This window comes from Leuresthes tenuis, unplaced genomic scaffold (assembly GCF_036924035.1).
Source record: "Leuresthes tenuis unplaced genomic scaffold, fLeuTen1.0.hap1 SCAF_13, whole genome shotgun sequence".
NCBI classification, from domain to species: domain Eukaryota; kingdom Metazoa; phylum Chordata; class Actinopteri; order Atheriniformes; family Atherinopsidae; genus Leuresthes; species Leuresthes tenuis.
Window position 1 is genome coordinate 662,906 of NW_027325367.1, and position 12,098 is coordinate 675,003.

The following is a 12,098-nucleotide window of genomic DNA, read 5'->3' on the forward strand; positions in this document are numbered from 1 at the left end:
GAAGTGAACCTGACAGACGAGTCTGAGGAGGAAAAAGCCCTCTGTGTGCAGCCTGGAAACGTCAGTAACTCTCAGAGCGGCTGTTAGCAGCAAGTCTTTAAAAAGCTGAAATCTGTCAGCTGATTCCTGTTTTCTTTTGTTTTCTGTAACAACAGCTGATCTTTAACAATAATCACGCTGCAGGGATACATTCACCTTCAGTTTTACTGAGCTGGAGCCATCCAGCTGGAAGGAGTCGGACAGTTAATGGGTCCCAGAGGAGGATCCAGAGTTCAGAGAAACCCAGAAACCTGTGTGAAGCGTGTGGAAATGTTTCTGTTCTGCTGGGAAACGCCTTCCTTCCTCTGAGTTGCAGCAACAAACGGATGCTGTTGCTAAACAAGTCAAACCGCCTGAGTCTGGATGAACTGCTCCTGAACTTTGGTTTCAGCAGCTGAAAGGATCAGAAACATGTTCAGAAAGTTTCATCTGAACAGAACATTTAGCTGACAGTTTTAACGTCTCTGTGATGCAGATGTTCCAGTCTGACTCACATCTGTCCGGTTAACCACAGCTCTGATGCATGCACCATATGACCGAAGCCCCCCCCCCTCTGGGAGATGCTGAATCAGACATTCAGGGACGGCTGGTAGAAACAGGCTGATAGGGCTGAAGTCATGATTCAGAAACTCCAAATAGTTACAAGAAGAACTCAGAGTCCTTCTAAATGAGCTCATTTTTACACCAGATTACATCAGATTAGATCAGATTAGATTTCCTTTATTGTCCCATAATTAGAAAGTTACAGCAGCAGGAGACAAACAGAGACACAGCAGGTAAAACCACCAGATTATTATTATTATTATACACATTATATACAGTGGTGTACTGGGGGGGGGGGGGGGGGGGGGGGTCTGACAGCAGCAGGAAGGACCAGCGATGTCTCTCCTTCACACACTTGGGCTGAAGGAGTCTGTCTCTGAAGGAGCTGCTCAGTGCTGATGGTGGGAGGCAGTGTCCAATCACAGTTTGTGCTTAGCTCCATAGCTGCTGTGTTATCTGGGATCTTCCTCCAGCTGTGCCAGCTGTGCCAGCTGTGCCAGCTGTGCCAGCTGTGCCAGCTGTGCCAGCTGTGCCAGCTGTGCCAGGATTAAGCTGTTCACACCTGTCCTGCAGCTGCTGACTTTGTGTTATATTTAAAGTCAAATGCAATCACATCTTTAACTCAATAATCAGGTTTTTATTGATAAAAGTTCATCTTTAAACTCTTAATGTCATGAAGTTATGATCACAGAGGACAGTTTATATTATTATTATTGTACGGTTTAATAATGTTAGAAAGCAGCAAAATGTCGCTGCCACAGGAGGGAATAACATGGAAATAATAATTAATGATTAAAGTTATCATTTTGTGCCTTCTTACTGTCTCTTTCCTGTTGCTTTTGGAGGAGATTCCCCTGAAAACGTGCCCTGAGATGAACAGGATTTCCCGTTTGGATCCCTGCAGCTCAGACAGACTTTAAGCAGAAACGTCATTCAGAGGTGAAACAGGAAGTTTTGCATCTTTTATGGTTTCCACACAGTGAAATCTTTATGTTTTAATGCTCACATGTACACCTTCTACGTCAGAATGCAGGTGTTTTTTACACCTTTCCTCCAGTGTGACGCTCAGTTCTCCCTGAAATCCGCCCAGAACAGAACCCAAACTCACTCCCAGCTTATTGAAGTTTCTCTTCACATTTGGAGGTTAAATAACATAAAAGCAGAGGCTTGTGCAGTAAAGTTTATCCTCCTATCAGCTGACTTCTTGAACCTGTTTACAGGGAAGTTACTGAGCATTTTAATCAGCCGGATCAGACTTTAGGGAAGCAGAACAACGCAGGGCTGTTGCTGGTGTTTTACAGTGTTTCTCCACCTGTTTGACGTGCCTGAAACCCTCAGTGAAGACTGCGGTTTCACGATCTCACGCCTCTGTGGGTGACGGCATCCCAGCCACCGCAGCAGCTTAGATCAGTTAGATCAGCTCGCCTGAGCTCAGAGGGTTAAGCACAGTGTGGCCGGCTGGTGTCGGCATGGAGCTGGACTGAAACTACAGAAACTAGCCTCTGTGCAGAAGGTTGTGTTTCCTGACTGATGGGAACGACTCAGCCATGAGAAACTGAATAATTCCACTGAAAAGTGTTGCAGTCTTTGCTGGGGCTGCATTTCCTCTTATTTGAGGTACTTTTCTGATGAAATCAGTTTAACCTGCATAATGAGAGCCTTCCTGCTTTCACAGACAGATCTTAGGGAAGCATCTATGCTGCAGTGTTTGCTGTGGATTAACAGTTCTGTTCAGGTTCTGATCCGCTTCATTTCTTTACATGTTTCTATAAAAAAACAGGAAGCAGCTGCAGAGAATCACTGAAACATGATAAAACATGAACATAAACCCAGAATCTGAGGCAGAAACAGAGTTTTTATCAGTTCTCAGCAGCTTTAAAGTGAATCTCTGGTCTGAGCTCCTTTATTCTCCAACACAGCCTGAACCCTCTGAGACAAGCTTTCTGTCATTTCTTTAAGGAGTCTTCAGGAATAGTTCTGAGGGATTAAAGATGCTGTGCACGTCAGCTCAGATAAAACACAAAACCCGGCACACGGGACCTCAGGAACAGTTTCTGAAGGAGTGAGACCTCCCCAGTAAATCATGACTACAGTTACAGAAATGAGGAAAAACTAAAAACTCTTTGAAATGAAGACAAAAAACATTTGTTTCAGCATCTATTATGAATTTATCAGATTTAATCTGTAATAATACATTCAAAATCAATGTAAAATGATCTAAAAAAGGACAGAAACACGAGGAAATAAAGACAAAAGTAAAAACTTCTCAGCAGGAAAAAGTTCCAGGTTAATATCCTGAAAATCATGTGGAAAAGCTGGAGGAGGAGCCTTGAGTTCAAGGCTGCAGGCGGACAGGAAGCATCCTGAGGTCATGTGACCTTTCAGGACCTTTCAGGACCTTTCAGGACCTTTCTGGACCTTTCAGGACCTTTCAGGACCTTTCAGGACCTTTCTGGACCTTTCAGGACCTTTCAGGACCTTTCTGGACCTTTCAGGACCTTTCTGGACCTTTCAGGACCTTTCAGGACCTTTCAGGACCTTTCTGGACCTTTCAGGACCTTTCAGGACCTTTCTGGACCTTTCTGGACCTTTCTGGACCTTTCTACCTTTGGCAGGTAAGAGTTCACCGAGGTGCTTTCAGGAAATGTTCCTGCCTTTGGGGCCTGTGAAGCTCTCATTCAGCCTTTTTAAATGGGATGAAAACGCTGAGGTTCGTCCTGTGATTCACAGACACGAGTCGAGTCTGGACCTCAGAGACCGGGCTTCTAGCCGGGCTCCCCAGGTCGGAGCCTCACATGGTGAAGGACGAGCCGTCGCTGGATCCGTCCACCGAGCGGCGCACCGAGGTCACGTAGGTCTCGCTGGTGACCCTGGAGAAGCGGCGGGGGGTCATGTACTTCTTACCGACGCACCACAGGTCCCGGAAGATCCTCCTGAAGTGGTTCCTGAACTTCACCCCGATGAAGGCGTACAGCAGCGGGTTCAGGCAGCTGTGCAGGTAGGCGACGGACTGCAGCACGGTCAGGGAGGCGTGCCACAGGTCCAGCGACGCACACGACTGATGCTGGAACATGCTGACCGTGTCGCACAGCAGCGCCACGTTGTAGGGCAGGTGGCAGAGGACGAACACCGCCACCACCGCCAGCACCACCCGCACCGCTTTGTGGCGCTGGAAGTTCTTGGCTTTCAGCAGCGTGACGATGACGGCGGCGTAGCAGAAGATCATGATGAGCAGCGGCAGGAAGAAGCCAACAGCCAGCTGGATGCTGGGGATGGCCACCTTGGCCATGATGGCGGTCGTTCTGCTGTCGGCTCGGAACTCGCAGACAAACTGCTCGGACATCTGCTCCTCCTCGTAGTCCTCTAACATGGTTTCCTCTAACATGGTTTCCTCTAACATGGTTTCCTCTAACATGGTTTCCTCTAACATGGTGGCATTGCTGCTGTGCTGAAACATCACGGCATCGTTGGTGTGCGAGGGCTCGTACCAGTGGTAGAAGTAGAAGGTGGGAACGGACACCAGGATGGCGAAGAGCCAGACGATGACGCAGATGATGCGGCTGTAGGACAGCGAGCGCAGCCGGAAGCTGCGGCGAGCCTGAACGATGGCGATGTAGCGGTCGGTGCTGATGCAGGCGAGCAGCAGCATGCCGCTGTACAGGTTGATGCTGTAGGAGCCGCGCAGCAGCTTGCAGGCCACCGGCCCCATGGACCACGCCGTCTGCTCGTTGTAGACCAGCAGAGGCAGCGCCAGCACGAACAGCAGGTCGGCGATGGCCACGTTCAGCAGGTAAACGTCCGTCATGGACTTGGACTTCTTGTAGAGAGCGTAGGTGACGATCACCAGGCTGTTCCCCACGAAGCCCAGGATGCAGATGATGGTGTGAACGTAGAGGCCCAGGACTCTGCTCACGTTGATGGTGACGTCGAAAGAACACGGCGTTATTAGACCCTCAGGATAGTCCGAGTCATACAGCGAGTCATTCAACTCTGGCGCCTCTATGGAGAAATTCATCTTCTGTCACTGTATCAGAGAGAGATAATCACATGTTGGTAAGACTTTCTAAGACCTCTAAGACGTCCCATTATCCCTCTAAAGGGGTGCCCCAGGGCTCACTGCTGGGGCCCCTTCCCTTTTAAATACACCACATCTCTTTGGTTGTGTTCATTCATTCTCATGGCTTCCTGTAGCAGATGATACCCACCCGTACCCGTCAGTGAAGGAGCATCATTTCGAAGGGAAACATTGTCATTTTGCAGCTGTTTGTGACGGCTGGTGACACTACCTGAACTATCTCAGTATAACCTCCACAGGTTTCACTCATATCCCTTCAGACTGGTTTGAATCTCACCTCTCTGGCTACACTTTCACCCTCAGCCCTCCCCCATTACCACTGGTGTGCCCCAGGGATCTGTCCTGGGGCCCCTTCTTTTCATTGACCAGCTCTATCTCCCCAGTAAACCCACTTTCCTCCCCCAACCACCAATTTTATGAAACTAAGCAGCAATAAACTGAATTTCTTCCATCCAAAGCTGGCATCATAATTAACACGTTTTTAATTTATTGCACATTGATGTTTTTTTTATTTATTATCATTATAAAAGCTGATGTTTGATCCCTCTGTCTTCAGTCCCTCAGGTGCAGCAGAGTCATTTTAATCATTTTAGTCATTTTAGTCATTTTAAGGAAGCCAACAGTCATTAAGAGCACAGAGAGGCAGTAAAAACAGCTGCTGGTGTCACATGACCCACAGATAGTTAATTATTAACTATAAACTATATCATATCAATATTTATGTGTTTCAGAGGAGCTCATTTAGCCTCCTTTACTCTGATTTACGGTTAACTAAATAACTGAATCAACTGAACAATGTAGATAAACATTTTGTGATGAAACCGGTTTTTAAAACAGGAAAAAGAAGCTTTTCTGTCACTGAAAGAGAAAATGAAAGTTTTCACCACAACTCTTCAAATTAAAACTCTAATAATCAGTTTTATAAAGAGCACGCGCACCTTCTCCGGGTCACCTCAATGAGCAGAGGGCACGCGCACCTTAATTCCTGGACAGATGGTTATATCCCAGTTTCCTGTGGATCCGCAGTTAAACCTCAGGACGGTACGTGCACGCGCACCTTGCAGCCACGAGCCTCTAAAACCGCCGAACTTGGACCGGTTCAAGACGCCAGTTTTGTTTATCCGTGAAAAGTTCCGTGAGTCCGGCTCGATGAGGAGCAGAAAAGTGCGCGCGTGCGGCTGCTTATCAGCAGCAGACACAGCAGAGCACGTGACGTTATGAGGTGTGTTTTAGTGAATAATTTACTGAATATTTAAGCTTATATGATGATAAATTAAACAGAAATAACATAAAAGATGAAATTCTACAATAATAATCATACAGAAAGTGGAATAAACACATTTTTCTGCTTTAATTAAACTTTATTTACTCAGTTTTTCATTTAAAAACTTATTTTCCTTTAAATAATTTTTATCTATTTATTCCATCAAAACTATTTATTTCTTGATTTCGTTTTGATGTCAACAAACATTTAAAAAACTGATTTAATTCAGAGATTTATTTACTCTTCTTATTTCTATTTAAACAATTTAAACAAACCAGAAGCCCCGCCCCCTCATTTGCATAATAAAGCGGAAATTAATAAAAGAAGGAAATAAACGTGTTTCAGGAAGAAAACTCAAAGGAGGAAATAACAGAGAAGTAAATATATCTGTGAATTATAAAGACATTTAAAATCTTAATTAAATTAACGAATAAATAGATAAATATGAAGCAAAGGAAAATAATAAGTTTTTAAATGAAAATAAAAAACAAAAGAAAGTTTCATTAAAGCAGAAAAATTTGTTTATTCCACTTTCTGTAGGATTATGATTCTATAATTTAATCTTGTATGTGATTTCAGTTCCATTTATCATCATAAACTTATTAAGTTATTATTAATTATTATTTATTATGGAGGTTTCAGATAATAATAATAATTATTATTATAATTATTGTTATAATAATAATAATAATAATAATAACAATAATAATAATAATAATAATAATAATAATAATCACACTTTCAGGCTTCTGCGGACAGAACAGTTCAATGAAGGATGAACTGATTATTCATCAGATAAAGAGTCTTAATGTTTATAGATCCGTCTGATTCAAAGCATCTGAAGTTATGATGATTAAATGCTTTACTTTCATCGTTTATGTAAAAGATAACTCGTTATTTATACATCAGTGATTTATCCCGTCTACATTAGCCTACAGTAGCCTCAGTTACCTTTAAGCAGGCATTCAGGGTCCTGATATCAGTTTATCTCGTCTGCCAAAAAGATTTCTATCACATAAAGTCGCTGCAGCAGGTTAAAGGTCGCAGCAGCAGGTTAAAGGTCGCAGCAGCAGGTTAAAGGTCACAGCAGCAGGTTAAGGGTCGCAGCAGCAGGTTAAAGGTCACAGCAGCAGGTTAAAGGTCACAGCAGCAGGTTTAAGGTCACAGCAGCAGGTTAAGGGTCGCAGCAGCAGGTTAAAGGTCACAGCAGCAGGTTAAAGGTCACAGCAGCAGGTTTAAGGTCACAGCAGCAGGTTTAAGGTCACAGCAGCAGGTTAAAGGTCGCAGCAGCAGGTTAAGGGTCGCAGCAGCAGGTTAAAGGTCGCAGCAGCAGGTTAAAGGTCGCAGCAGCAGGTTAAAGGTCACAGCAGCAGGTTAAAGGTCGCAGCAGCAGGTTAAAGGTCACAGCAGCAGGTTAAAGGTCACAGCAGCAGGTTAAAGGTCGCAGCAGCAGGTTAAAGGTCACAGCAGCAGCAGCAGAAGAAACCAAACTGAGCCCCAGTGATGCTCCAACATCTGAAGGTGGCAGTGTGGAGCTGCTTCCTGGCACTGAACGAAAAACCCTGTTTGAAGATGTTCAGTTTGGGCCCTAAAACAGAGACTGTCAGCAGGTAGGATGCTCTGATAATGATTATTGATCAGGAGAAGTTCTGGATCTTTCTTTTTGTTTGAAAACAGCGGAACCTTTGTTTTGTCGGCACTAAGTAACAAATTAAGATGGACGAGTGGGACCGAATGGTGTCAGAACCACACGAAAACAAAGCATAAAGGTGTAGGGGGGGTCCTAAAACTGGACCCTGGGGCACACCTTTGGTGAGAAGGTTTGAAATCCAGCCTCCTGATTGGTCTGAGAGGCAAACGCACCGTAAAAAGCTTCCACAACAGCATTTCCAGCCATGGTTGGATCAGCACCTTCAGCGAGGGCAGAGCTTTTAGGGACTTTAAGACCATTTAAAGAGTCGGGAAACAGGAGCTACAAACATTTCTTTGTTCTGTCCTGATACATGAAAAAACTGACCGAGCGTCTTTGTCACACGACTTTACAGACTTTCTTTTCCGGGAATTTGGTTCTTGCTACAAGTTGCTGTAGAAAAGAAATAAAAACTAGGGGTTAAGAGCATAAACTGGATTTCTGCCCCCTGCTGGCTGTTAGGTGGAAGTCAGGTGTGGACACACCTGGATCTGGTTCTGTGGTCAGCCTGTAAAAGCTGATCTGACTTCAGTGCTGAAGCTTCTTCTTCTTCTTCAGAAACTTTCCAAACAGACTCTCGGTCTGACTTTACTCCAGTTTCATGGAAGAAGCGTCGAAGTCTGACATTAAACATGTAAATGATCCAAAAGCCCCGTCTGGTTCTGCTGCAGAGCAGCAGCTTTCACACCAACATGTCCTAGTTGCAGCTCGTCGAGGGGCTGAAGGTGCAACAGGTGTCTGGGAGGAAGTTTGCAGAAAAGAGGTCATCTGACTGCAGGTGGCCTAGATTAAGTGCGGTTTCTTCTTCTTCTCTTCGATCTGACGCACAGCGAAGCTTCATGATGATGTTTGTGGTTTCAAATCAAATCTAATCCTCCTCCTTCTTATTTCTTTATGACATAAATAATGTTTCACCTCCACAGTTTCACAGTTTCCCTGCATTAAGCTTCAGTTGGAGGTGTTGCGTAATGACCCTTGACCTGTCCCCTTTGATTAAACGCATCCTGTTTGCAGAACCCTTGAACTTACCCACTTCCTGTATTAAAATGTGTTCTACTTTTCTGTTTAAACTGTCACGCTTTCAGTTTTCATGACTCATCTTGTTTTATTTGAGCCTTTTTATCATTTTGAAACGTTTTAGCTGAATTTTCCTGTAAATGTTACTGATCTGACCTTAAAGGGTCGTTCCGCTTTATTTCACCTGAATAAAATCTGCTCCTTAAAGGGTCGTTCTGCGTTATTTCGCCTGAGCAGCTGAGTCCTGCTGAGGGCAGCTTCACCACCTTTAATCTTCTAAATTCTCCTGAAGGAAACGAGGAGCCGGCGGCGGCACCAGGTGTGCGTTTCACCTGCAGGTGACATTTAAAATACGGGAACAAACATGGCCTCCAGGAGGCAGAAGTTCAGAGGAGGAAATGAGGCGTTAGAGGAACTCTTCATTCTTCGCCATCTGAAAGTTTGACTTTTTACGCAGCTTTAAGAACGGTTTTAATGATGAGTTCTGGTTCTGAAGCTGAGCTTTCAGGCAACAGTTTGGACTTTAAATTCAGAGGTTAGTGCTGAAAGCTTGAGGCCATCAAAGGTTTCTTCTGAAGAGAAACTTAAAGTTTAAAGTTTTACATGAAGAAATCAGGATGAAAAGGACCTCAGAGTTTAGAATTTAACATATTTAACATTTAACATTTAAAACAATTAACATTTAAAACATTTAACATTTAACATATTTAACATTTAACATTTAAAACATTTAACATATTTAACATTTAAAACAATTAACATTTAAAACAATTAACATTTAAAACATTTAACATTTAACATATTTAACATTTGAAACATTTAACATTTAAAACAATTAACATTTAAAACACATTTAACATTTAAAACAGATTTAACATTTAAAACAGATTTAACATTTAAAACAGATTTAACATTTAAAACAATTAACATTTAAAACAATTAACATTTAAAACACAATTATCCAATTTTAACACATATTTGCCACATTTTAACATATTTAAACAGCAGCGTTTCCATTCAGTTCTTTAATTGATTAGATTTGAATTCAGAATTTAGAAATCAGGATAAAAAGTTCCAGTTTTCGAGGCTGATTTCAGGACTTTAGTTTCACGGTTTAGCTTTAAAGGATTTATTCACTCAGGGTTCAAAGAACAGTTTTAAAGGTCAAAGTTTGAAACCAGTTTCACTGCTTTTAAATCTTGTTCCCAGTCTGATCTTAAACTAAAGCTGCTGCCTGGAGTCGATGGTTTTTTATTTCTCTGGGCGTCAGAATGACTTCCTGGTGATAATCTGTGGTTTTATGATAAGCAGAAAACTTCTTCTTATAGATTTTCCAGATAAAAGTGAGTATCTGATGAACAGACTTTCTGTTTCCCACCATCAGGTGAACCAGATAAGCAGCAAAAACAGACATTTCTGAGAGTAAAGAAGCTTCTGCTGAACCGATCCGACTCCTCAGAACCAGGCAAAGAGGAAAGAATAAGAGCGCAGGTTTCTCTGAGGGAATAAGAGCAGAACTCACCGTTTTCTGGGTGGATGGAGCTGGATGTAGAGGTGCTGCTGCTCCACATCGATGTGATGCACTGATGCTAAAAGGGAAACGGGTGTGTGGTTCTGAAACTTCAAGTCTTCCTCTTTCACCTCCTCACTCTGTTCCAGCAGAAGTTATTCAGCTTCCTCTCAGCAGCTCCATGTTTGCTGTGTGTTCGGAGCAGCTGGACGGGTCAGAACGCCACCGGCACCAGAGCATCGGCAGAAGCAGCTCAGGGTGTTATATCTGCTCATATCCAGGTGACACAGAGGCCTTCACAGACCTTTATTACGATGAGTCACTCCTTTTATTGTGCTCTTGCCTGCAGGAAGTTTCTCATTATGACATTTAAACCAGAACAAGGTGGGTCCAAATGCTTTTACAGAGCAGGATGTGCTCCACATGGGGCTGTTCCTGGTGCTGTAGCAGAAATACTCTGAATCCTACCGGTGCTGGTGTTGTACGAGTCGTGTTGCTTTGTTCTGTTGGAGGAGCTCCAGCTGGAGCTCAGCCTGGAGCAGCAGCTGCAGCTCAGCCTGGAGCAGCAGCTGCAGCTGCAGCTCAGCCTGGAGAAGCAGCTGCAGCTCAGCCTGGAGCAGCAGCTGCAGCTCAGCCTGGAGCAGCAGCTGCAGCTCAGCCTGGAGCAGCAGCTGCAGCTCAGCCTGGAGCAGCAGCTGCAGCTCAGCCTGGAGCAGCAGCTGCAGCTCAGCCTGGAGCAGCTTCAGCTGCAGCTCAGCCTGGAGGAGCTTCAGCTGCAGCTCAGCCTGGAGCAGCTTCAGCTGCAGCTCAGCCTGGAGGAGCTTCAGCTGCAGCTCAGCCTGGAGGAGCTTCAGCTGCAGCTCAGCCTGGAGCAGCAGCAGCAGCTGCAGCTCAGCCTGGAGCAGCAGCTGCAGCTCAGCCTGGAGCTCAGCCTGGAGCAGCAGCTGGAGCTCAGCCTGGAGCAGCAGAGCTGGAGCTCAGCCTGGAGCAGCAGAGCTGGAGCTCAGCCTGGAGCTGCAGCTGGAGCTCAGCCTGGAGCAGCAGCTGGAGCTCAGCCTGGAGCAGCTTCAGCTGGAGCTCAGCCTGGAGCAGCAGCTGGAGCTCAGCCTGGAGGAGCTTCAGCTGCAGCTCAGCCTGGAGCAGCAGCTGGAGCTCAGCCTGGAGCTCAGCCTGGAGCAGCTTCAGCTGGAGCTCAGCCTGGAGGAGCAGCAGCTGCAGCTCAGCCTGGAGCAGCAGCTGGAGCTCAGCCTGGAGGAGCAGCTGGAGCTCAGCCTGGAGCAGCAGCTGGAGCTCAGCCTGGAGCAGCTTCAGCTGCAGCTCAGCCTGGAGCAGCAGCTGCAGCTCAGCCTGGAGCAGCAGCTGGAGCTCCATCCAAAGCAGGAGGTATATGGCAGCATCCTGCTGTGGAGGGACGACTGCGTCTCAGAGCTCCAAAGTCGGGTATCGGAGCACGAAAGGCCACCAAACCTGACCCAGTTCCACCGGTTCTGTCCAGGGAAACGGGCCAAAACTCCAGCAAACTACAGTTAGAAGGAAACCCAAAAACTGTCTGAAGGCAAAGCTGCAAAATACTGAGGAATGTTCGAGTGAAAAGACGGAATAAACCATGTGTCGTGAGATCTTTCCCCAGCCAGATGGAGGCGCTGACCCGGCTGCAGAGGGAGTAAAGGTCAGAAGGGGGGGTGGGGGGGGCACCCGGGACACATCAGGGTGCAGGAACAACTCTGCAGAGACGTGGAGCTGCTGGCCGTCAGCATGCAGCCACACTGCCTCCTGAGGGAGTTTTCACGTTACTGTGGTGACCGCCTCACCCCCCCCCCCCGGGTCGCTGCTGCTGCCACAGATCTGATCCACACCATCGTCTCTCAGCTTCAAACCAGCACCCGAATCCCTCCTCCTCCTCATCTCTGGAGACTCTGCCTCTCTGCCCTCCCCACCTTCACCCAGTGTGAAACAGAAA

General features: G+C 45.7%; 1 protein-coding gene across 1 annotated transcript; it reads right to left on the reverse strand.

The window, feature by feature from the left end:
- Window positions 1–3,373: 3,373 nt before the first annotated feature.
- ccr6a (chemokine (C-C motif) receptor 6a) lies at window positions 3,374–10,202 on the reverse strand. Its single transcript, XM_072362089.1, has 2 exons — window positions 10,151–10,202; window positions 3,374–4,606 (listed from the first exon to the last, which is right to left on the reverse strand). Exon 2 carries the CDS (start codon window positions 4,595–4,597, stop codon window positions 3,374–3,376), a length of 1,224 nt encoding a protein of 407 aa, XP_072218190.1. The 5' UTR covers window positions 4,598–4,606; window positions 10,151–10,202.
- Between the last annotated feature and the right edge of the window lie 1,896 nt (window positions 10,203–12,098).

Coding starts and splice junctions, on each gene's coding strand:
- ccr6a (XM_072362089.1), bottom strand. CDS start 4,597: ATGAATTTCTCCATAGAGGCGCCAGAGTTGAATGACTCGCTGTATGAC.